General features: G+C 38.8%; 1 protein-coding gene across 1 annotated transcript in view; it reads right to left on the reverse strand.

Moving 5' to 3' along the window:
* PLPP4 (phospholipid phosphatase 4) overlaps positions 1–27,020 on the reverse strand; it is a 66,099-nt gene that overhangs the window by 23,120 nt on the left and 15,959 nt on the right. Inside the window, exons 2-5 of the mRNA XM_055793626.1 lie at positions 22,155–22,263; positions 17,725–17,815; positions 14,231–14,294; positions 12,567–12,691 (exon numbers count right to left, since the gene is read on the reverse strand). Of these exons, the coding sequence (XP_055649601.1) occupies positions 12,567–12,691; positions 14,231–14,294; positions 17,725–17,815; positions 22,155–22,263 (389 nt within the window). The remainder of the gene's footprint in view (positions 1–12,566; positions 12,692–14,230; positions 14,295–17,724; positions 17,816–22,154; positions 22,264–27,020) is intronic.

Genomic DNA, 27,020 nt, shown 5'->3' on the forward strand with positions numbered 1-27,020 from the left:
ATACTCATGGCCATTTCCCCTACTGCCACCTGCATTCAATGACAATCATGAAATGCAAATACCGACAGCAGCATTAGCTTTCCAGCCGAGACTCTCGTTCTGTGAGGAGCCTTACTGAAGAGCAGTCCTAAGGAGCTATACAGAACTTCGCTTCCAGGAAATACCTGGACGCTGGAGGGAAAGGCATGCATGTTCTTAACATCTGTAGGATGTGGGGGCTGATCTTACTCACAAAGGAAGAGACGTTAATGCAGCAAGAATAGTCAGCTGGGATTCCTCTCTCCTTACTCGAAGACAGGGCTGGGGGATCTCTGCAGAATTTTCTTGTATATTCTTAAGCTTGTTACAACGGATTGAATAATTACTGCTGTATTCCTAATGGAATCTGACAATTAAAGTAGGAAATTACTATTCAGGGCTGGTCTGAAGATGTAATCTCATTTATTACGCCAGCAGAAAACAGTAACCAATTGCTTTTTTCCTGTTGCTGTTTGTACTTCCTTTCCTAGAGACACTGCTCTTTCTTCCAACAAACAAGCACAAATGACCTCATATCCAGTACTCTTGCAATGTGCATACCCTGCTTTTAATATAAACAGAATCTACAATGTGTAACATGCTCCACTAGCAATGTTTTCATAACAATTTATTAAAGTACACAGTAGGTATTAAGATCCTAATTCCTTGGTCACTTGGTCCATTAACCCTGTTTGTTGATGACTTCTCTGATGTAGTAATCATGACTATTAATAGATTAGAATTCTCAGGCAATTCAGTTCTGGTATTGATTTTGATCAGAGCAAGATTATGCCCTATGTTGGAAGTGGATGTTTACTTTGATTTGCCATGAGTTTATACCTGCAAAGGCTCATCATGAAAAATGACACTGTGAAAAATCAATTCTTCATGATGTTAGAACTGACACAACCTTGCAAATCTGGCCACGGCAAACATCAGTGACAATTAGCAGTGACAGATTACTACCTAGGTCTTATTTTCATTAAAAGTGCAATTTATTAAAAATAAACAGTGAAAGGAACCATTTTTTTGAAAAACATGAATTCCTTATAAAAATGGGGTCAACCAATACATAAAAGTTGACTGTTTACATATAATTTACCATCTTGTCTACGAGGACTGTAAGGTAAGTCTGAACTATACTTTGAAAGGCAGAGAAAATAATTTTCTTCTTCACTTCTAAAAGGCCACTGTTCTCTCAAACTTATTGAGACGCCTTCGTTCATCAAGGAGATAATTAAAAAACATATGATGTAACGGTCACTGTTATTGTTCCAACAACCACACAGTCTGATTATAGGCTTCATTTCAGATTTCCGACTGAACTCTCTGATTTCTTCAGCAGTATTCAACAGTAATCACTACAACTCTCTTTCAGGCAATATAATACAGAGAAGAAAAAAAAAAAACAAAAAACCAAAAACCACAATCAACAACGAAAAGCACACACAAGAAATACGAGCTTACACAGCATGATGTTAACATTCACTCTGGAAGCTGTACAAAGCAAACTGAGACGTTACCACAACATAATTCCTTCAAACCTTGTTTTTACCTTGCAAAAGGGAACCTCTGGAATCGATAAAGATTCCTATTAGAAATAAATAAATAAATAAATAAATAATCAATGGCACAATTTAGCCAAAATTCAACTTTTCAAATTAATATAAGTAACTGAATTGCAGCTACAAAAATAGTCACATAAGTATTTCATTTATTTTGTTGCTAGTACAGCACTTTTATACAGAAAATGATAATTTTTTAATTGATTTTATTCCCATGAACCTATCCAATCCAACATCAAATTGTAACTTTAATCATCTCTCCAGCCACCGTGTTATTCAATTGATTAATTTTTATCATGTTTGTTTTTCAGCCAGTTGACGTGAAATCCACTAGCATCGAATGAGACGGTTCTATCAACAGCCAACATTAATCTCCTGAAGTCCAACACAGGGAACTGCAAAGCCCTGTGCTGGGGGAGGTAGAGCCAGACTCCTCAGCGGGAGCCAGTAAAAGGAGGAGAGACAACAGACACAAGCTGACGTGCAGGAAATTGCATTTAAACATAAGAAACAACATTTTCACTGTGAGGGTGGTCAAACACCGAAACAGGTTTCCCTACAAGAAAGTTTGTGGAATCTCCATATTCAGTTACATGGAAAATTCAACTGGGCACCGTCCTGGAGGAATGGACACTCACTGACCCTGCTTTGAGCAGTGAGGTGGGATTTCACAAATTCTAGAGGTACCTTCAACCTAAAAATTCTGTGAATCAATTGATAAGCTCATACCAACCAGACTACCAAGTGATTATTCATTTATTCCTAGCAGACACATCTATTTCAGGATGCGTATTTGGGTATTCATGGCGATCACAGACACAATCGGCCGCTGACTGCTGATACTAAGCAGTACAGGCTCCAAAGAGGTTAAATTAAACTCTCACCAAGCCGTTTCTTTTTTCCTTCAGCACAACGGTATCAAAAAACAGCTTCATGCAGCTTCCTCAAATCTACAACAGCAATCCCTTAGCTGAAAAACATAGCTTAAGTAATTCTGACCAATTCAGAAATAACACATTCAAAAATAGTCACTAAATAAAGCTGAGGCCGAAACTCTGGCAATTGCAATCTGCTTGCACACGTTTTGAGTAAAATAAGAGCCTGAAGGGTGTTATAGCATGATGAATTAATCACTTCTTCTAAGGCAGCAAACAGGGTCAAGAATTTGGCATTTCATTCACACAGAATTTTTGGTGTTTCTAAATAAAATGTGTTGTGTTACTATTATTTGCCCATACTTGCTTATATGAGGACTTCATTTCTACAGTCATGCCAGCATGTAAGATATCTGACCGTGTAGAAAATTATTATCTTTTTAAAACCTAAACAACCTATTTTACTGACCAATATTTGAAGCAAGTCTGTATTGCCCGAGTTGCTACTTTTTTCTCAGAAAGCTTCAGGAGATAATGAACTCAGAAATCATTTACATGGCAAGCAGATCCGAATACAATACTACGGGTTTTGCTGCTGTTGCAAAGCTACATTTACATGAGAATGGTCTATTGCTTGTGGAGCTGAGGCATGAAATAGGTCCCTGGACACACCCTTTTTGTCTACTATATCTATACTTTTATATAGTATACTTTTTGTATACTATATGGCTTTGGATATTCCTCTAGCACTTTAATAATAATAGTAACAAAATCTTACGACTACCCAATAAAAAGTCCACAGATGTGAAAGAGAAGGCGGGTTGTGACAGTAAGAGCCCCACACTCTGAGATCACTCCGTGATGCTCTCCTCAACCCTCCCTACCATGGCAGGTCACAGCGTCCATAACCAGACACAGGAACGCGGGATCGTTCCGCGGTGGATGCAGCACAGCCCTACTGCTGACTGCCAGCTCAGCCGTGTCTGGTTCATCTACTGGCTGCTCTGGTAAGTAACACAACGAACATAAGCAAACATTTAAGGTCAGATTGAATCAGGAAGCTGAGCCGGTTTTGGCAACGGGTCAATACTCACTCATCAAACTATATTAACGTAAACACGTTAATACTTTTGCAGCACTTTTTTCCTTGCTGTTAGTGGCCTGTCCTCCAATTCTGGGTTAAAGACTCAGTTAAGATGCCATGGACCACACCTTTCTGCCTATGATTTAGAGCTCTGTGCCTGAAACTTTGTACCACAAACTTGGGAAGATGATCTGCATTCATATTTTATGACAAAATCTTCACAGCTAAAAGCTTAGGGAAATTAATTTCAGACAGCAATAGGAAAAAGACTTGGATTTCTACAAACTTGTGCTTCTAAAACATGCTTCCCTTGAGAGCGGTTTTTCCCATCTTTTGTAGTATCCCTCAGTCTCCCCCTCTTCATACCCTAAACTACCTACTAGTCCTCCTTCATCGTACACACAAAACATGCTCAACTCCTCCACCTGCAGAAATCTACCTGAAGTCCTGGTAAACGGTGCTTTAAATAAACCAGCACTCAGCATACAAATAGTCTAACAATATCCAGAAAAGTAGATATGTGTTCATTCTTGGTCAAAGACTCCATCCATTCACTGCAAAACCGTTGCTTTTTCCATAAAGATCCTTCAAAGGATCTTGCATAAAACCATTTTTTGGCACTGGTAATAAAACTATTTGTAACTGACAGTCTCTTTTGTTAAATAAATCAGAAAAAGTAAAAACTCTGCCAGATACAAAGGCCAGTCATTCAAAGATTTCAGACGTAAGGAATGGCAATCTGCTTCAGTTCATTTGTTCCACTCCTAAAATTGCCAGATTTTAAATGCATCCTGAAATTAATTTCCTTGCTTTGCATTGTAGAGTGCCTTCAGGATTTGCAGAAGACTAAAGCATATATTGTGATAGCGTCTGTTTTACAGGATATCTATTTGTCTTCAAACACTTGTTCTTCATAGCATATTCCACAAGTGATACTATCTGACGGGAACCCTGCAACTAACAGCATGTACAATCACAACATGCACTGGTGATGGCTCTATCACTTGCCAAGAAGCGTATAAACAGGCTTTAAAAGAGAATATCAGTGGTACTCTGACAGCTCCTAAACCATTACCTTGGTCCTTGTATTAGCTGGCGGTCGGGTCTCTGCACCAGTCCCCACAAACAGTGTAAGAACCAAGGGAGATGGGAACTTCTTACCCACTGCTGTCCATTCCAGCACACCATCGTATCTAGTTCTACCCCACAATTCTTTAAGACATGATTAGATATTTTCCAATGTTTTCCAATATTTTCAACACTTGGAGACTTCCACAGTGCAGTAGCCCGAAGAATTATCTCCTGAACTCCTTATTAGCACACTTGGTGAGAAAAACAAGCAAATGCACTACCAATGATGTACATAAATACAGAAAATGAAGTTAGCATGACAGTAAAACCACAAATTATGCAGGAAATTACTGGAACACATAGCAAACGGTAATATTAAACTGTAGCTTAATAGCGGAGAATCATACTGACATGATGAATTCAGAGCAATTTGAAATGAGGCACCAAGCTCAGAAAAGAAATGTCCAATTAGGTGGCTCAAGATTAGATCAGAGAGAGGTATTTATCCTAGGCTGAAATCACAAACCATGCAATAACCACCCTAATTTTAAGCTGCAGGAAAATCCTACTATGTAAGATGCTTAAAATTAATATAGGAAAATAACTTTTTTAATTTGTCAGGAATCATCTGTGTATAGCAATTAACTGATATGCTGTAAATGATGCAAGAAGGCTTTTCTATCTTCAGTGTCTAGGAATCTATGTGTGGACCTGAAAGATGAAGTCTGTTCCCAATGGAATTCTGTAAGATTTCAGTGTACATGGCTTCCAGGTCAAACCTTTCAAAAAGAGATAGAGGACAGCAGATATTCCCAAACTTCATATGCAAACTGAACATTTTTTGCATATTAAAAGTTCAAGGGTTCAACTGAGCTCTATTGTTCAAAACAGGGGGGAAGAAAACCAAAACTAACCCATAACATTTGATAGAACTTTTTTTTACATTTATGACAGTACCAGGACCATAAAGTGAAATGAGAATTTGTCCCTTTAGTTGTCCCCCTGCTTACAGCCACTGGCAATGTCACAGCTACCTTACTGGTCATATTTTTTCTCCTCCTCTGACTCTCTGTCAACACCACCTTCTCTAGCAGCATAATCGTAGTGGATCAGCTCCAGGTCTCCTGTAGTTCGTTTGTTCTGCTGGCAAAACTGCTGGATTTGAACATGCATCTTTTGCTGCTCCAGTGAATAGAGTAAGAACACAGAGGGGTTTAAAACCAAAGTCAGCATCAGCTGATGAAGCACTAATGTGGTTCAAACAAGTCACCGTTCTTTGTGAATGGAAGTTCTAATGTGGAAGTTCTAATGAACTGTTGTGGCTGGTGACTTGCCATGCGTCTCCCATCCACCCCAGCAACCTTGTGGCAGCCGCCAAGGATCTGGAAGACAGTTTACTATCTAACCAGAGACAGACAACAAATTAACTTAACTTTTTATATCTCCTACCCCTGGAAAGTAAAGGTTTAATCTCCTGCATAACGAAGGAACGGACATGCTAGTCACCCCATGTATTTTAAAACACTTCCCTGTGCTTAGAAAAAGAACTGAATTTTGACTGGTGTGCAACTGAAATCTGGACTTGTCACCATCCCTAAAGCTATAATGCATGACTGATTTAGGGAGAACAGCTACATCTGGCACTGTCACCGTGTGCAGCTCTCCCAGAACACTTCAGAGGTCCCAGGGCATTCTTCCCCCTTCTTCCCTTGCAACCAATGTAAGCTGCAACTCATGAACAGTACATGCTTTACAGAAATGTGAGCTCATATGGAAAACATGCTCAGTATTTCTGTCACCTTAATTAAACACATACTTGACATACAGTCTTTTATTCACAAGCAGAATCAGCCTTCCTAGTGCATGAAAAAAACCCTGGTGGTTTGTAGGCTGAACACATTCCCTGAAGAAATTTAGATACATTCTCTAAACAAAGATACTTATCCGGTTATAGCAACGGTAATTTAAGACTAAAACAGGAACTAGAAAGCTGACTTTCTCCTTCCAGATTCCATGGTAATCAATTCCAAATTTTGTCACCAAAATAAACTCAGACCTCTCTGTCCACACAAACACTGGACAAACAAATACTCACTGCTTGTAGCCTATATAAAGAACGGCACATTGTGAAATCTTTGTGAACTGGCAAACCCATAAAGCTATTTACAATAACAAACAGCTTTTATTGAAAAGAACCCCTCTGATTTCTTTTCCAGTTTTTAATCACTGAATATCTGGTCTACCTGGAATTTGTCCACTAGATCTAAACCTGGTATTATAACCATTTATTTCCCATACACTTTTTCTGCACAATAACATACTGGGCAATAATTAAACTTAACAAGAGGCTTCTGTATGATGGTAACTTCTCAACAACAAATGTTAAGCGTTAGATATAATTGATTTTCAGATAAATAACACTACTGGACTCTAGGTTCGTATTGGGCTTACCCAATTAACCGTTCTGTGCTTATTCACCATATTTTTCCTCTCATCCATGAGTTTTCATGCATTGCATTCAGTTAAATACTCTTTATTCACACATTGCATTTTTCACCAATTGATATGCTGGGTAATCAGCACACATTAATTCCAGACAACAAAAGGTTTATACTGATTTCTGCATAATTTGTTCTGTTTGTTTCATTAAATACACTAAATCATTCTGTCTGTATGTCCATCCATTTGTTGTTCACATTCATTTTTTATCTGTTGCTTGCTGCTGCTCTTTGAACCTTGCCGCAAGGAGAGAAAAAAGGTAAAGGGTCTTGTATCGGTCGATCAGCAGTTGCATTATGTACTTCCCAGCATGGCAAGGAGCAATCTGAGGAAACAATATATTCTCACAGCAAAGGGCAGTTCTTACCATACTCCACCAAACATAAAAAGTTCCTTCAGAAGGTCACCGCAGAGATGGCTGAACTCCTCCACTCCTCACTAGGGTCAGCACTTTCAGATGGTGTAACTGGCTTTCGGACGTTCAGAAGCTTCCGCTGTTCTCAGAGCCATCTTTGAGAGAAACTTGCTTGTTATTTGGATCACAAGCTTGCAAAGTACGTTCAGAGCAAACCCCGAAGAACATGTGTGCTTACTCCACATATCTTGAGAGGTTAGGAGGCCACGAGGTGTCTCCAAGGCAGGCTGCCTTAAGGCTCTCTGCAAGATATCTCTACAGAAGACACACAAGGAAGGACACAGGCCGGAGGAAGAGATGCTGCCTTTATGATCCTCATAAACATAATTCTTTCCATGAAGTATGGTCATAGAGAAGCTGCACAGTATCTCCACAGGTAGTAGCTTTAAACAGCATAAAATTTCCAACGGATTCTAAAACATTAACGGATTCTGGAAACATTAAATATGTAGAAATAGACCTACATTTTTGAAGCATTTTGGTCAGAATGGCTATGCATAAACCTGGAACTCAGGAGCACCTCTGAGCTACTGGAACCAAGCAGGAGTCTTGGCTCCCTACCCCCAAGCATTGGTGCTCTCAAACAAGATACACTGGCAGTTCAACTGGAAAAGAGGCAAAACATGCTCCAAACAATCTAGAAGGTCCAGGGACTTTTTTGATCCAGTAGAACAAGCTGGGTGAATTTCAATGGAGTCATTGAATGTTGGGTTGTGCTTGTATAGATTCCAAACTCAAGTTGCTGTTGTCAAAAGTTATCAAAAGGAGTCCCATAACTTCAATAGCCTTTCCAGAAAAGGGCAGCAAAATACAGAACTAGGAGACAGCAGCTTTGAAGGAGCTATGCCAGCTCAAAGTATGTTTTCAGCAGCCAGTACAGGTAGAGTTCTGCTCCTCGTTCAGAGAAGGTAGTAACACCACCACCGTTTCATTACAGTCCACCTCCTGTTCCAATCTGGTACAAACTGCCTCAATTGTTTCAGGCAAGTACAGTCTGCGTCTACCTGCAAGTCACTCTTCGGCTTTACAAAACAGTTTTTGCTTCGTTCATTTTTCATATTTGTATTATGTGCATTCCTTTGCACAGGGAGATGAAAGACACGGCAATTTAAGCCAAGAAAGTCATCTGTGCTCTAATAAGAACGCACTGTCCTTCAGGGCACAAGCTGGACTCCCAAAGTGGAAGGCGGGGAGTTCACAACATTTTATTGAGTACATGAGGTCAGGCCAGGCCAGCTGGGGATGTCAGTACTGCCACTCCTGTTATACATCTTTGCGCTACTTCCCTATAGCACAGCATCCACAGCACCTCAGACTTTTTTTGTTAAAGGCCTCATCTCGTATGGATGAGGTTTTAGATCCTGGTATAACAAAGTTTTGGATTGACAGCCTGTCCAGGGAATGCTCTATGAAAAACTGTTTTGAAAATGAAAATGGCTCTTGACTGAAGCTTTTCACCTCTGTTTATGAGCTGCCTGGCAGCTTTTATTTGTGATTTATTTCCTTCGTGTGTTCAAGTGAAGTAGAAAATACCAAACTGTAGTGGGCTACTTGTAACTATCACTGCAAGAAAGGTACTATAGTTTATGTCAAATCTCATCCTTCATACTTCCACATTTTCACAGCCATGAAAATAATAAAAAAAAAAACACAACACAAACAGTAACAGAAAAAAAAAAAACTTTTTTTTGGTGCTGCTTCACAAATTCCATCACAGAGAAAGGATGACAGAGATCAGAAGAACGGAACTCCTTCATTTTACCTAGTAGCAATCTTATGCTGAAGGAAGGGAGAAAGAAGCTGAGAAAAAATCCTGGGCTGAGTTTATGGAAGGAAAGTTTGCAATTGCCTTCATGTTAAGAAGGCAGGAAGGACAGCTTTTTAAAACTGAGATCAGAGAATAATTTTTCACAGGGAGTGGGAGGTAGAGGAGGTATAGTTCATACATTACACAATAAAAAATACTGACAATGTAAATTATTGCAAAATTTCCAAACATTTATTATTATATTCTCAACAGCCTCATTGCTTCATAAGTCCAGGAAGGTAGTATAATGTTGTGTTTCTCATAATATTTTTTGCTTTTCACTTTTTTGGTCTAGTGTGAGATGAAGTAACAGTGGTCTTGATAAAATGAGGCTGACAATCCTGGTTATCTAAATAATTTTGCTACACAGAAGGAGCAGAGATTAGCATTGTAAGATTAGCAAATTAAAATGGTTTTCTTCTCCATTATGAGACTAAAATACATACTGATTTTGAGGTTTCAAAACAGTCTTGTCAGAGACTTAGATATTATAACATCATGCTTCAAACCACTAAGTACTTCAAGCAGCTGCAAAATTGCCTCACCCTAGCACACACTTAACAACAGATAAAAATTACTGCATATATAATATCTTTTCATTCTTATCGCATTGTAATAAAAGCTTTGTAGTGGGAAATACAGTCAACTCAGCCACACGCTAATATTACATTAATGATGGAGAAAGCTGTTCCCATAATTTTGATCTAAATACACTGAGCCATCATTCTGCTCCAATTAAATTCTGTCTGAGCTACAGTAACATAACTCTGTGCTTTTAAAACCAATACCAGTTCAAAGTAAAACCCCAGTGTGTGGTCTATGGCTGCCTCACTGACAGAGGGACAAAAAGCACTTGACTGTGTGACAAGCAGCCTTGGTAAGAGAGCTAGTATGTGTGCCAGAGCTAACCAGAGCATGGCACACATACAGTGTTTCTAGTCTGTGCCAAAAAAAATATATTAAAAAAAAAGTACATTGAGTGTCTTCTGCAACACACACTTTGCAGCCTCAGAGTACACTGTTGTGTTTTAGTAAAGTAACCAACTATAACACTTGCTGAGGGCTAATCTGTAAATTCTAGTACATCAATGTATACATGCACTTATTTTAAGCTTTTGTTGTTATACGCTGACAAAATACTTAAACAAGATGATTGCAGTTAAGTGTAACAACCAAATCTGAAGAGAGACTACAAACAGCAATTAAAAACATTCATTCTAAATGGCACATGATATATTCTGCTATTGTCTCTTGAATGTAATCGAAGCTTGTAAGCAAAAATTAAGACAGCTAAGTTGGTTTATTGTTTAGGATTATAAAGATTATAAAACATCCACACACATCTACTAATCCCTTATTTGTTTCTGGGCCTCAAACAAGAAAAAGTGAGCAAGACCAGTACAGAATTTCATTCATCTCATTACCCAACTTCTTTGCAATATACAATTCTGCACAATTAGACAATCTGAAGTTATTACTCGAAAAAAAGATTAGAGAAACAAATTCCAGAGATATGACTTACTGGTACTCAACTGGCAGTTCTTGGAAACAGAACAGTACAAGGCAACAAACAATACTGTCCAAAAAAACAACCAACCAAAAAAGCTCACAGTAATAATATTATTTTATAGACGAAAATAAGTTTTATTAGACACCTGACATAAAACACTCCAGAAGTAAGCTCCTCAAGACAGTGAAAGGAACCTTTAAAAACACCTGAGTTAATACACCTAATTAAATAAGACGTACAAGTTTCCACAAGATGACCTAAATGTCTATCAGCATAAGCTAGGAGTACTCTATCAAACCATCTGACCTAGACTGAGGACCACCTCAAAGCCAAATGGAGTGCTGTCCAAGGAGCAGACAAGAAACCACAGAAACTCCAACCTGTGCCAAATTTACCTCTGATTCCTGCTTACCTGCTCCTCTAAATACAATGCTATCGATATACCTGTTCCCCCATTACATGCTACCTCTTCCCCCATTACTTGTCTTGTGCTGACAAGAGTCACAGACACATAGAATCCTTTAGGTTGGAAAAGACCTTCAAGATCATCAAGTCCAACCGTTAACCCAGGACTGCCAAGGCCACCACTAAACCATGTCCCTAAGAGCCGCATCTACGTGTTTTTTAAATACCTCCAGGGATGGTTGATTCCACCACCTCCTTGGGCAGCCTGTTCCAATGCCTACCCACCTTTTCCATGAAGAAATTTTTCCTACTACCCAATCTAAACCTCCCCTGGTGCAACTTGAGGCCATTTCATCTTCTCCAATCACTTTTCATGTGGGAGAAGAGACTGGCCCCCACCTGCCTGCACCCTCCTTTCAGGGAGCTGCAGAGAGCAAGTCAGGGCATTCTACCTATTCTCCTCTGCTTGCAAGGAAGATTCCTCTGCTGAGAACAGAGCTACCATTTCCTCCCACCTGTCCCCAGGCAAAGCAGCCCAGTGGCAGTAGACACCTGAACATCGAACCCCTCAGAATCAAGGCCCACACAGACAAGGATCCCTACTTTAGCCACAGCCAGAAGTGGATACTCTCAAAAGAGTCAGAAAACAAAGAATGAAAGAATTGTCCTTCTCCAGTACATTACAACAGCTTCTAGTGCTACAGGGACTTCTTGAACCTCACTTTCTACCCAGTTCATTAGGATGAACAGCATCAAAACAATGCAACATGATCTCCGGGTACTCCTTCCTACCCCTTCCACCTTCGAGCACACAACATCCCATGAAGAAACCTTAACGATAAAAGCAGTTGAACTGTCTTTGTGACTTGAGCTTTGGATGAATAGATCTAGGACTTGAAAGATATCAACCAGATCTTGTCATAAATACGCAGATCAAACATGCCTTGTAACACTTCATACTTGAATGGAATATAAAAAAATCATTATTTACTATATAGGCAAAGGTTGCATACAGAGATCTGATTAAGGAACAGACACCCCCTCTGAATCACACTCTCTTTAACCTGGAATAGAGCTTCACTCTACTGATGGCCCTGCTGTGGCTCTCAGTGAGGTCAGGTGGTTCTCCAGGTAAGGACGGGTCACAAGCTCACAACTTCATTTCCAGAAAGACATTTCTGGGAGTGGTGACCTAACACAGAAGTCCAGACCCCTTCAGCAAAAATCAGGTTCATGATATAACACAAAAAAAAGCAATTCCAAAACATAGATAGAACAGCTTTTGACAAAAAAGGGACAGCATTTAAATGAACTTACAGGAAGAGTGGATACTCGGAAAGCTTTTCCTGCCTTCAGACACCAGATCGGGATCACCTGTGCAGTGCATTTCAGAGTTCATTACTCCATCTGGAAAGCAGCGGTAAAAGAAATCGGGACGCGGTCTACAAAAAACACCACGGATATTAAAAATATAAAAGCTGTAGTAACAAATAAATCTCAAAGCGATTATTAAATTTGCTGCTTATTACATACAGAGTTCATTCCCTCCTGCCTTAACACAGCAACAAGAAATCATAGGAACATTTAGGTTGGAAAAGACCTTTAAGATCAGAGTCCATTAGTAAACCTAGCACTGCCAAGGCCACCGCTAAACCAAGTCCCTCAGCTCAAGGTCACTTTTTGGGCAGGCAGGCTCTCTGAAGGGAGCTTCCAGTGCAGCGTGCGAGTGGGAGTTGTCTCTGAAAACCAGCGTGTGGCCTTACTCTTGCCTAGAGCCATCAATCTTGCTCAGCACCTCCAGCACAAAGGGGCACAGCAGCCCCACAAAGCTGCACGAGTCTTGCCAACACATCCAGCCATGAACAGGACTACAGCTTAGGCTACAAGGTTGGCACCAAAACCACCACCAAATTCTAATGCCAGCCTTGACGCTGATTCTAGCTGCACTGAATAAACCCCCAGGCTTCTTTTGGCCCTGCCGAGGTGAATGATAGCACACAGGTTTGCCTGGTGTCACACTGAGCCTGAGCTTATGAACCGTGTAGACAAGCAAGGCAAGCGACCAGATTCAGACACCAGCTGACAGAGCAACAAGTTGGCTTGGACTGCAAGCAAAATGAGCTCGTCTGCCTGAAGAAGATGGTGCAGGCATTCTTAATTACATTTCAAAAGCACTCTTAAAATAGAAGTGCCAGGTACCATTACTGTCAGGGCACCAGTACTGTACCAGAGAGGGTTCACCAAAGACCGAGCACAAATACTGTTTCCTCAATGCTGCAAAACAGGTGAATTACAAATGCAGCATTGGACTCCATTAAATAGTGTATGAATTCAAGTCAAATATATATTTGACTTAAAATTATTCAAAATTTTGATCTAAAGCCAAAAAATACTTTTAAAAAAATGTTATTTTTTTGATTGCTAATGTTTTTCCGAGGCCTTCATTCAAATTTATGCTTCCCTAAAAAAATGTCCTACCTAGGAGTCCACTCATTGCTTAGCTCCAAGGTTAGTTCTGCCACGGACCTTGATGTTACCTGGAAATACCACGTTCACTAATTATGCTTCACACGAAATGCAGGCACTCGGTTATATAGGCACTCAGCTGATTCCCGTTTAATGAGACTAGTGGCACTGGCATCTAAACTGCCACATGCCGTGATTCTCCCCTTCTGTCTTGCCTATTTAATGATCTGATTTCAGCTCACACTTTTCTTTTCAAACTCCTTGTTTGTCTGGATCTGCCAACTGGTCTAACAAATGACAAAACACAAGGGCATAGATTCCTGCCACAGTTGGACGTCACATAATGAAGTTGTGCAACACCTGCACCAGGGGAAGGACAGCTTCACAGGAGCCTGTTCTAATTCAACGTGCTTTGGAGCAGCAGCTATCTTTTTATCAAGGTCTATTGTATTTTTCAACCTCTCTTCATTTCTCTTAACAGTTCAAGTTATCATTTATAACATGCCAAGACTTACCTTCCCACAATTAATTTAATAGTATTTGTGCAGACGCCATTCAGAGCTAGAGCCAAGGAAACAGCTACAAAACAGAATGAACAAACAGAACAATAATAACCTAAATACCAAGCTATACATTGCAGCAGTACAGCATTTGATTTACAGACTGAAACCTTTACTGGACTGAAAACTGAATGACCTTTGCAGCCTATTGTTTTTATTACCCAGACTAAGGACAGACCCCAGAGCATCACAATAACCACATGACTGACTTTGTTCTGCTTTTATTCTTGAGAAATCTTATCTCCTTATACAAAGCCGCTTTTCCTATAGTGTCATTTGCACAGGCATACATCATTAGATGGGAACAAATATTAGAGAATCAAGCACTGTATGTATCAGTTTTGCAATTTACTAGATGAAAATATTATGCTCTTTGGGTCAAGGAGAATTCCTGTATAGACCTATAAGTAAAATATATATGTACACATGTGTGTGTTTACGTATTTGTATATATATGCATATGCACAATGCAATTAAACAGTCCACTTTCAAGCTAAATAATTGCCTTTTCACTAAAACTAGAATTGTATTTTTATTATTTTTCTTTCAAAAGGATGTGGATGTTTTGTCTAAAATCCCTGAAATTTTCCCCTTACACTTGCCCCCAGGATTAACCAATTTTCCAAATGAAATTGGAGTAATGAACAGGAACTGTCATACTAGGTATGACTGAATCATCTTTTTTATTTGTACTTGCATGCCAAGTCCCTAGACTTTCCAAAGAACCTCATCTAAAGCCTGTGGAGATTTCTGCCGTGATTTCAGCAGCATGTGAATTGAATGCATACACTCCTTTTAGATTAAAATTGATTTAATGTTGCAGTCCACAGCATAGCTCCCTGGTATGACACAAAAGTCACTGAATTTTATTCCCCATCAGAAAAAGAAAAACTATTAGGCAAATCTCTGATTTCCAGCAGAACAGTTACAGTAATATAACTTTTGGTTATGCCAGCTCCACGAGCTTTTTTCTCATTGGACTGCTGCCCCAGATGCTGCACTTCAGCAGCACTCATCCTGTCTCCATAAAAATCTTTGCCTAAGGATATTATATATCATAAAAACGTATGTTATAGGATCTATTTTTCTTTAAGTTAAAAAAAAAAAACCACCACAGAAAACAACAAAAAAAACCCCCACAAACAAAAAAAGGAGGTCCTCCATCAAAGGAAGAACAAGGGTTTTCTCAGATTATAGCAATAGCTGCCAGCAAAAATAAAAGAACAAGTCAATCCTAGAGACACTGACATTGTTCAAAAAAGTCTTCCACTTTCAACACCCACGTCCACAGCGACCACTCAATCCCATGTTCTCTTTTTCCTTTCAATTATTTTCTCTCTGTTATTCATGGTGATTACATGGCGAACTGAAATATTCCACAAAGTCAAACGCATATGACCAACAATGACGTGGTACTACAGTCTCCTTTCTAAAAAACGGGACACATAGATTTATCTGCTTTCTGAAACATGTGGTAAAGTTTACTCTTTTCATTGACCTTTGCCTTGATTGTTCATTATTGCACACCTGACTGAATCACGTGTTCACTGCTGCCTATTCCTTGCAATGGCAATGCAAGTATCAAATGACCGTGTGAATATAAGCTGGTAAACAAGTTGTATTTGCTGACATTTTGCTCCCTTTAGGAAAAAATTCATACTTCCCACCAAAAGTTATATAATCTAGTCAGTAGAGATGTAGGCACTTCCAGGGGAAGGGTTAAGGGCACCAACATTAGGAAACTCACTATTCCAGACCCTAGATGCACTGATTCACCTTTCTTATATTAATGGCTATACAAGAGGCAAAGCATTTTCACACCCTTTTACCCTTTGCTCTCCTCTACATATGATACCTGAAGAAGTTCACCTTTTGGGGGACTTCCTGATGATTCATTATGAATGTTATGAGCCAGATCTCAGCAAATTAGTAAAGCTCCACCACAGTTAATGAATTTTCACAGCAGTCTCACATCACCAGACATATTAACAAATTTAATCATATCAATACACAGTACACTTGAACATAAATAAGCCACAAGTTCCACAATTATGGCAGATACTAAGTAGGGGTACACCACAGAAGAACATCCAAGGTTGGGGTTTCCTTAAAGTCTGGGTGGCAAGGAGAATACTGGGGAAGCTGGCAGGTTTTCTACTGGACATTACAGGGGGAATCAAACAGAAAGCAAGAACAGCAGAAAAAAACTTATGTCTCTGCAGAAGAAAAAGGTGGTAAGAATAAGTGATGGAGAAACTCTAATCCAAAGCTCCACTCCTTACCCAACAGAAAGTGAAACTCAGAACTGTGACTGTATGCATTTTATGAATCAATAGTTATTTCTACTGAATGGACTTGCCAGTAAAATATCACTATAAGACATTTCAGAAGTTAGTACAAATGACTGGCAGCAGCCAAAACAAAACTAGGATGTTTTCACACTTGTGGTAAAGCAACTGGAGAAAGAGCAAGCTAATGGGAATGCAGCCTTATCTAAAAAAAAAAAAAAAAAAAATCTCAAAGGCATAGTGCCATTTACATCCTATCTAGCTAAGACAAGGCTGAGTATTGGTTTGACCTTGTGACCTAAGGGCCAATAAATTAAAGTGTAAATTAGCCAGTAAAGCAGAATTTCAGTATTGGGCAGATTTCAAACACACTGCCAACAAAAACATTTGCAGTTCTTAGTGCTTCAAAGTATCCTCTGCCAATGAAAGTGTTTTAGTCAGTTTTGGTGTCTGTGTAAAAAGGATCTGGGCATATATCACTAAAAGATTTCAAAAGAGAGGCGCAGCCAGAATTAGCTGGAACAGTTTAAGACTTACCATCCCTGTCGTCTACCTGCTCCTCTGCTTGAAGCTGCTGCCTAGAGCCGTAATTAGACCTCACCCATAACACAGCCATAGCGGTTCCCAGTCCAGGATTAGGTGCAAAACTAACTCCACTGGCAGTTTAAGATGAAACATCAGCTTGTGATTAGAAAAGCTGAGCCATAAGCATGGATTTTGCAACAGGGAAGAGTAAACTCCAGGAGAAGGTCAGTGAAAACAATGAGAGGAGTAATTTCCTACACTAAGCAGCTGAGTCTCACAGGACTTTCCAGTCAAACCCTTAATTTACAATACCTGCAAGTATAAATAAGAGGTAAATAATAGATCGGCTGTGACAGAAAAATGTACATCTGAACAGCCTCTCAGATGGCCTTGTCTTTACTGATTGAATTCTGTCCCTTTCTAGCTAGAATGTGGAATTAAGGCACAGAATTTGTACTTTTAGAAACATACATAAAAACAAAGGCTTTTGTGAGATGGCTTGCAACTATAAGTGCACTGAAAACTACTGTAATGGACTGTAACGGAGACGAGATTTCTTCAGGGCTTAGAGTACAGCTGGAATCAATCTTTGAGAGCTATCATGCATTTTCCAACTTGAAGTATGACATACATTACCTAAGAAAGCCTCTTTAATTTCAGTCTTGTCTGTTCGCCGGATTATTTTCACCACAAAAATCACTGCTAGTGGTGTAAGGAATGAAATTGCCTGTAAGAGATAACAAATATCATGTGTGAGAGCATCAATTCCTTTCCAGTCCTACTGATTAATAATTAGTTTCAGTTAGGTCCATTTAAACTGGAAGGCTGAATGATCTTTTATCAAACTCCTGACCTTAAGCAAATTGGGATGATTTGTCTTTGCAACTACAGGGCAATGGATACATTAACATTGTAACATAACTGTGGGTTATAATTGATTTGTAATTGCCTGGAGCTGCATTTAAAATGCCAGCTTCATAAATGAAAAAGCAACAGTCTATAATGTCCACAAAATTCATACGCTGATGCATACAGATCTTGTACATTGCTTCCACACTAAGCACTGCCCCAGAAGGCAGCCCATCCAGGCTGCGCTCTCAAGACCGTATTCAACAGACTCCAGCACCTACTTCCTGATGTTTTAAAATGCTATTTATTTTATTTTTGTTTTCTTTTTAACTGTCATTCTCAAATGCACTGAGATCATATCTTTATAATTCTTTTGTTTACAAGTGTTTGGATGGGGACCAAACTGCTTGATTTTGTTCCAAACCAGAAAAACAACACCTGAACATTTACAAGTATATTCATTGGTTAAGCAGAACCTTATTCTTTTATGGTCAGTGCTGCACGACAGGATTCCTCCTACAAGGAATCTGAAATGGCATCTGCACATCAATGCACACACTTGATTTCCATGAACAGCATCTCCACTATCACAGAGCGATTTGGACTGGGGTTGATGATTCACTGTAAATGTGCCAGTTATCTGAGGAGCATCCCACCTCGTGCAGTGTCGGTATAGTGCAGCCTGTCCTCCCTGAGCAGGGTATTTACCGTCTCTTTCCAAAGAGACGTATCAGTTTATCCTAAGCACAATACCAGGGAGTTTTTCATCAGTAGCTTGCTATGGAAACTATGATTTTGTTCCCAACTGGTCCTTCCGTCATCCCTTCTATCTCAGACCTTCAGTTGCAGAGGTAAAAGGCAGCTTATAGGCAAGGTAGTATGTTTATGCTTCTTGCTGGTTCTAAGTTATCCAGTTCCTTTCTGGAATCTACAATCCTCTTCACAATCACATTTGTTCAAAACCAAATCAAGGTCTTTCAAAAGCAATTAGTCTCTTGAAGAAAAGTGAAAATAATTGTTTTGTTTTTAAACAAGGCAAAAATTAAGCTGTATATGGCACAAGGAGCACGAGGGCTTAAGTAAGATTATACTGTTTATACTGAGGCTGAACAGTGCCTTACTCCTTTAAAGTGACTCACTGAAATAAAAAACAGGACAGACGTGTTATGACAAAAGATGTGTGACTGTCTTCTTTCTATAATACAGATTAATCCCAGTCCTCATTTTATGCTTTTAGAATATCTGAGTAGGGAACAACATGAAAATGCACTATATTTGTTATTTAGGTAGTGCCTTTTGGACCACATTCCCCACACCCACATCTGCAAAATACCATCTAACTCAGCAAGCCATGCAGACTAAAACACAGTCTGGAGTGTGCTCCCCTTTTTTACATTTAGAAAGGCAGGCACCAGGTTTTGTGCAAAAAAAAAATGCACCATTTTGACTTAAAACTCCCTTCTGTCTACAGTGTGTGAGAGAGATTCAAGTTAGGATGTCAGTGCTGTGTTACTTGTCCAGAAACATTCACTCCTCTCTATCTTCAGCAATAGTTTCATTTCGGCTTTCAGAGACAAAGAGTGAAATAAAAAAAATGCCACCAGGGGGAAAAAAAAAAAAAAAAAGCAAAAGCAAGATATCTGCATTCCATTGTTGAAGAACATGTAGAAATATAGCCAGGCTGACAGGCTTACAGTGGTGGTTTAATGGAGTTAGAAATCTTTTGAACAAGCAGGAGCAGCAGAAAATATCAACAATGAATAGAATTCAAGTGGCAGCTTGTTCCAAACCATTTCACAATCAATCTTCAGAAGTCTGGTAAACCTGCAGATTTCCTTATATTTCACAAGCATATGGATTTTTGAGAAAGATGAAGAACTATTCATGTTTGCGGTACATTGCTGTTCCTTACACAAGAGCATTAGCTGGAAGGTGCTTTTTATTCTGCAGCAAAATGCACACATAGAGTTTGGCTTGCTAAAGACTCCTTTTACTTTATTTTGCAAAAAGATTCTGTATGGCTCATGTCTGCAACAGATTTGGCAACAGCCTAATGAGCAATACACTCCTCAGATGCATCTCAATAATGTTTTCTTTTCCAGCAGTGAAATATTCCAACATTGCCTTGCTTTTGTGAAACATGGACAAAATCTCTCTTGTTCATTATTCACCCTAGTAAGCGAGAGATGTGCTAAAGTTACAGGGACTCCCACATCCTTCCATGCATTCAAGAGAAGCTGACAGTACCTACTTTCCAAGACAAGGAATATCCACTGATAGAGAGACAGAGCAAAGGTCAGGTCTTCCCAGACCTTGTGGCTTGCTTGCTACCCATGCAGAAGTCAACTTTGTCCAGTCTTGATCTGGGTTTGAGTATTCACAACATTTCTCTTTATTCAAATCTCTCGGTATAGAAAATAATCCAGCAGTTCGTAAAATGTTAGAGACAGCTTTCTGGCAAGCCACAGCCATGCATTTCAATATCAGAGTACAACACTAGTGTCAAGAGTTTCTTTACATAATGAAAACTTGTCATCAATGCTGGAGTTGGATTTTTCTTCTTTTTAATTAAATAAGAAAACAGATTCAGAAATTATCTACATTTCTTCATTTCAGAAGCTGTTTGCTGAGTTACTGAGATGTCAGTGGTCTGAGTCAGAAGGGGAACACAGATTATACAAACATTACTGACTCACAGCTGCCTGGAAATTCCACCTACCATGCAGTATACCAAAAGCTGGCTCTATGGGCAGTGGTTAACAGGGAAAGGTAATACACATATCCCAGAATTGTGCTTCCCAATGGCTACCGCCTAGAGAACAAAGTATTAGACTAATGATTATCCCAACTGGTTTCAAAAATAGTTCCACCACTGCAGAAAATCCCTTTGCAATGATTCGCTATTGGTTCTTGAACACTTCAGCTGCAAACACAGATCGGAGAAACGTATCGAGGTAATGCTCAGCCTAAGGAAAAACAGCAGAATTAAATTCAGATTCTTTCCTAGCACAAAAATTTAATGTTTGGTTTTGTGGTGGGTTTTGTTTTTTGTTTTGTTTCTACAAAGCTTCTATTTCAGGAAATGGAACATGTTTTCCACTTTATTCCAGGAAAAAACATTTATTTTCAGCCATCTAGGCTGAAAAAGTCCTTAATGGAGCTTATTCTTAATGCAATATAAACAATATGTTGGTGAATCTAAAACCAAGCCTTCAGTCTCTGTCTTAGAAGGCTGGGATATGTTGCTGCCACATAAACAGGAAGCACCTTCAAGGTGTTCCTTTATTAAAAACTTTCTGTAACTGAAAGCCAGAGCCTTATGAAAAAAAAAAAGAAAGAAAAATTACATAACTGATTTGCATTTATTCTGAATATGGCTTCACTGAAGACACAGCAAAAGATGCTTTGACATAAGGGTAATAGGATTTGACCACATCTATCATGCTCATTCCTGCAAAATCTCCACTTTGACTGATGAAGCTTTTGTAAAGATTGACCTACTTGCCTTAATAACCTGAACTACACCTGCGATTTCTTAGCATTTCTGTAGTGGTCTATCTTAGTGTACTCTTATAGGTGTAAATTATTATGGTTCTTAATCATTGCTAGTGAAGGTTACCAAAACCATGAATTTTGACAACCAGGCAAACCATCAAAATCAGACAGACAGTCTGCTTGTCAACATGAGCTGTACTGGGAAGAACCAGAATGGTGACAGCAGCTCTATGATATGGTTAGTACACCTGTTGGTACTAGAAGCTAAAACAAAGGTTTTGTCTACATGAAAGAAAAAAAAAAAAAAAAAAAAAAGTACTTAGAGGCAAATGCCTCTGTGCCTAACATGCCTAAAACAAATCCGATTTCAATATTTAAGCACTTAGCCTAATAAGAGCATGGCAAGGTTTTGTCAGGTCACCCAACCAGCTAATTCAAAAAGCTTCTCTAATCTTTTCTCCAGCATCCTTCTAAATTAACACTAGCTTAAATCTTAAAGTGTAGAATCAACATTAATAAATTCAGCCACCTAGTAATGCTGCTTTTTACAAACTCCCCACGATTTCCCACATTTTGTCACTTATGACATCCCTGCTTTGGAGAGCAATTGTTAATAGCATTAAAGGAACATCCTATACTTCTGAAAGATTTCCTGCTGCTTATCAAATGAAAGTGTACTTAGTTTACAGCCATTGAATGACTAATAAACCTTTAGTACTTACAAACATAAGACGCGTAGGTATGTTGTCTGATTGCACCAAAGGATTTTTATACAGCCAGATCTCTTCTGGCTGGATAACCCTCTGGAATGGATCCAAAAATTCTGTAAAACTGAAAATGACAAATAAAGATACAATTTTTTTTGCAATTTGAAATCATGACCAAAAAGCCCAGAAGAGTCCTGCTGATTTAAAACTTCCCCCAAAGTTAATTATGATATGGCATGCATGAATTACCCTTATCTCACTGCTTTTTAATAATGCAACCTTCATAAATATACCCTTAGGAAAATGATTTTTAAAAGTTTAGATTCTACAACTTTATAAAAGTTCCATAAACTTCACTGTGGAGAAAAAAATTGTCATTTTATTTTTTGTGGGAAAAGTGTGCAAAGAATACTGTGGGATTAGAAAAATCACATAGCAGATGGTTGATACTGAAGAAATTATATACCAGATACCGAATACAAAATGTGTCTTTCAAATGTCAAGATCCAGACTTTGAAGTATGACAGTTGTGTTTGCAGGGAGAAAGAAGCAGCCCAGGCAATTCCCTCTACTGATAGAAAGAACAGAAAACTTCAGAGATTATCACCAAAAAATGCTTACTCCTAATCTCTTTCTTCAGATTGCCAGTATTTTGATTTGGTTGTGAAGCTTAAGAACCTAAATCTACCAGAAATGTCTCTTTCCACCAAAACTGACCATTTTAATTCCATTCTCATGTCATTTATCTCTCTTAAACGAACAACAACAATAACAAAAACCCCATACAGCTTTGTAATTATGTTATTTGGAAACGAAAAGCAACAAAATAAAATGTTGAGGTTACATTGTCACACAGAAAGTAAATTGTGTGGGTATCTTTTGTTCAGTACTGAAAGAGGAAGCAGGAATTGTGATCTTTGACTGCAGTGAGAAGTTTCAGAAGCTTTTCAGGACTACATAAATTGTCTCTCTTCATTTAAACCGTACTGCTTTTTTCAGAGTCTTTCACTATCCCTTAACTCTTCTTAGCTTTGAAGTCACACCAGACTTCCCGGGAAGTTTTGCCTTTACTAATTCCAGGCTAGTTTACTAGGACTGAAAGAATAGCTGTTGAGAGAAGACACAGGGACCAGTCTTCTGCAGCTTGGTCTGACCTAAAAAGCCCACGGAGCTTTAAACCCCTCCAAACCCAGGTTTTATACAAGTAAAAGCTGCAACAATTGACTCTGTAAATAGGAAAAACTGAAGCAATTTGTAAAGCAAAGTAAAATGAAACCCTACATAGGCATCTCCCCCTTGCGAAGACAAGTCCTGGAATCTAGCCAGGTCAGCCACTTCCTAAACAACAAGCCTTATCCAGTCTTCTGGGTCTTAGGAATTCCTACTTTTTATCTCTTCCGAGGGCTGACCAGCTGCTCTTTGTTCTCTCACTGTAGTCCACAATCTCTGCATTAGCAGCAGTCTCCCACTTCCCCAGCACACACTGCTACCTGCCCCCCTTTACCTCAGCACATGCTTTTGCTAGACAGAAGGCACAAAACTCTCCGTTTACTCCAAAAAGAGCTCCAAAGAACTTCTTCCCTAGGGAAAACAACAAAATCTGAGGACCAAACAAGTCAAACACAGTGTTGTCACTTGTACTGATAGTTATGTTTCCCCTACTGACCTACATGGACAACCACATTCTTCTGGAAACTTAAGGAGTCTGGTTCTGCAAGGAGAATATTTACTATTATACTCAGCTTCTTCAAACGCTGAGTATCTGACCCCACTCTCTAAAGAAGGTGCAATGTGAATTTCAGAAGTGTCAAAACACTTTGTTTCAGTGTTTTCAAAATGAAAACTTAAATCTTTTTGAAGTTTAAAAAAACATGGCTTGGGCAAGACACAAAACAGGGAAACATTTCTAGAGAAGACTGTTTCCAGGAAATAAATCCCCTCATATATGAAAAATTCATTTCATGATTTTTGTCTTCGACTAGAAAAAATAAAGGTTGATTTCTAGATGATGCAAGCAACTTTGTTTCCAAATTTCGACTGAAAGTCCTTAAGTATATTATTTTTATTTTCAGTCTTTTAAAGACATTGACAGAAGCTAGAAGCAATTAACTGCTGGTTGAAAGGGTTCATTTGCCAAATAAAGTCACAGGTCTGGGTAGAACATCCAGTATGTGTCATCTGGGAGAGCTGAACAGCAAAGATCACAGCTACACTGTCCAGGACTTAATTTTTTTTTGTTATGAAGATGTACACAGACTCCATGGCAAGGATGTACTTCACCACTATCATCTCAACATAAATAAATAGATAAGCACAAGCATGTCTGGGCATACAAGAAGTTAAACAAGCCAGTTGAGTTTCAATGACTTTATCTTCCAGCCAGTCACATTTTTTCTGACATACTCCCTTAGGTATCTGCTGCCCTGACTGTTCCGAGGCAGCTCTCAAAACACTGGGAATTAGGGATACGCCAAGGAACGTCTTGAAGCAGACGCATGTTCTTTGACATATCTGGGCCTTGAAGCATTTCTGCTAACTGCAAAATGTGAACAATACACAAAGATTTATGCTTCAAGGTGATCACAGTACATCCATGCACCAGGGCACTTCTGGAAAATGTGTCACATTAGACCAGAAGTTTAATTAATTTGACATTAAGACATTTGAGATTATGAGCAAATGCCAACAGAGTTAAAGGTTTGGGGCTCTTCTTGTTCTTTTGTTTCCTGTCTCCTTGTAATGTAAGAAAACTAAGGTTAAAGTATAGTTGTTTAAATCTGAGAAATTAAACAAAAATCAAATTCATAGTTCTCACAGGAATCATACCATGACACTGCAAATACGTGCTAAATCATAAGATCTAATTTCTTTAAGAGCAAAATGACATGTGCTAAAGAGATGAAAGTATAATAAATAACATAAATAGTATCCAATTCCAATTAAAGATGTATTTTCTGATTAGTATGCATTCACTATATTGGTGCTTTTCTAAAGAAACATTCTTTTCAACAAATCTATGTATGACAGTAATAATTATTATAATTACTCTTTTATTTAATAACAGCAGTTTTGTATCCACTACATATTAAATCTGATTATGTATCCATTTCTTTCTGAGTTACGCAGTTTTGTAACCACTACATATTAAATCTGATTATGTATCCACTTCTTTCTGAGTTACATTTTGAATGTCTTCCAACAACAATGTTCAAATATGTTGAAACTTAATACAAAAAAAAAAAAGAAGATTCATTTGCTACAACCAGGTAAAATCATTTCAGAATCACTACTGATGGAGAAAAAAAAATAGCTGTAGCTGTAGAAGACAGCAGATCTTGACTGTATGAGCAATACAGAAATACAAAGTAAACAGTTAAAGTGACTATATAAAAAGAAATCACTTTTTTTTCATCTTCAAAAAGAGCTCAGCTGCTAATTAAATTTTTATGCCAAGACTCATAAGAGAACAATTCTCTTCTTTTTTTGAAGCATCACCAATGGACGCCTGGATACGAGATTTCACTAGCTTGAAGGCAATTCCCTTTGTACTCTATTAAACAATCATGAGGACATACTGGTTTCTAAGCTGCCTGACACTTAGTGATTTATGTTCCTTCGTCCTAACCAAAAGTCAGTCCATTACTATTCATAAGCCAGCACAAGCTTGTTTAAATGACTAGATGTTATTAGAAATGAATGTACTCCTTGGATAAAGAAAACTGGTTTCTAGACATTTTCTATTATGGCTGAAAATACAAGCTCAATCATATAACATCCCCTGGTAGCAGACGGGTAACTTAGCAAGCTTACTTCATACTAGTACATGAAATTTTAGTGTTAGCTTTTTGGTCTTATATTTTCTGCATGTTTACATATTCGCCCAGCATTTTTAACAGTTTAACAAGCAAGACTTCAAACATTTCAGCCTGATAACAGATATTTAAGGCATAAAAGGACTTCCATTAACTTCAAGAACCTTTAACTATGACTTTCAAAGCATCCTAAGGGAAACAGGAGCCCTAATTCTATTAAAAGCATCAGTGAGGAACAGGTGCCCAAGTGCCTGAGGTTGCTTTGGACATCTCAACACTACTGCCTATGACACCACACTAAACAAAAATCTTCTTTTCTGAGGACCCAAGCACTTCCAAGTTAGATTAACTTCATTTCCATTTCACAGCATGCAGCCTTTTAAGCCAACTGCTATGCAAGCGCCACACAACAGAGTGATCCAGGCAGAAGTGCACAGTAGTTTTGTGGTAATTCGGACTAACAATGCTTTTTTATGAAACCATTCACTGGTAGCAAACGAATCAAACATTGCATAAATATCCTCACAGAGTCGTTGACCTGTGCTTCCACCATGGTTTCCACCTCCCAGAAGTAGCAGCAGGGCATTCCTTAGCACCTTGCCTTACCGTGTCAAACGCTGCTTACAGTAGCTACCGCTCCCTGGCACTCAGCACCTTGAAATCCAGCAGCAGTAACATTTGGAAGTTGCTGACATCAGAGAAATAGCAGTAAGTGCTACTGCACTGACAAAGCTGGTAAGATAGAAACCTTTAAATGTTAAGAATAGAAAACTATGTTCCAAATCTAGCAACAAGAGCAGGATAGGGACAGAACTGATGGGCCCGACGTTAGGATTGTATTGTGTCCTGTTAGAGCAAGACAGACACTACCAGCAATGAAACCGTGACTAGCATTCACCTTAGAAGTACCTGCCAGTGTTACAAGGGCTGCCACTGGCCAACAGCTCCACTTGCAGAGAGTAACAACATGAAATCACACAGGCACTTTGGTCCAGGCAATCTTGGGGACTTAGATGTCTGCTTCGTCAGAAGAGTTCATAGCACACTGGAAGTTAAATATTGCTTCCTG

The sequence above is a fragment of the Falco peregrinus genome, chromosome 1 (assembly GCF_023634155.1).
Source record: "Falco peregrinus isolate bFalPer1 chromosome 1, bFalPer1.pri, whole genome shotgun sequence".
Classification (NCBI taxonomy): domain Eukaryota; kingdom Metazoa; phylum Chordata; class Aves; order Falconiformes; family Falconidae; genus Falco; species Falco peregrinus.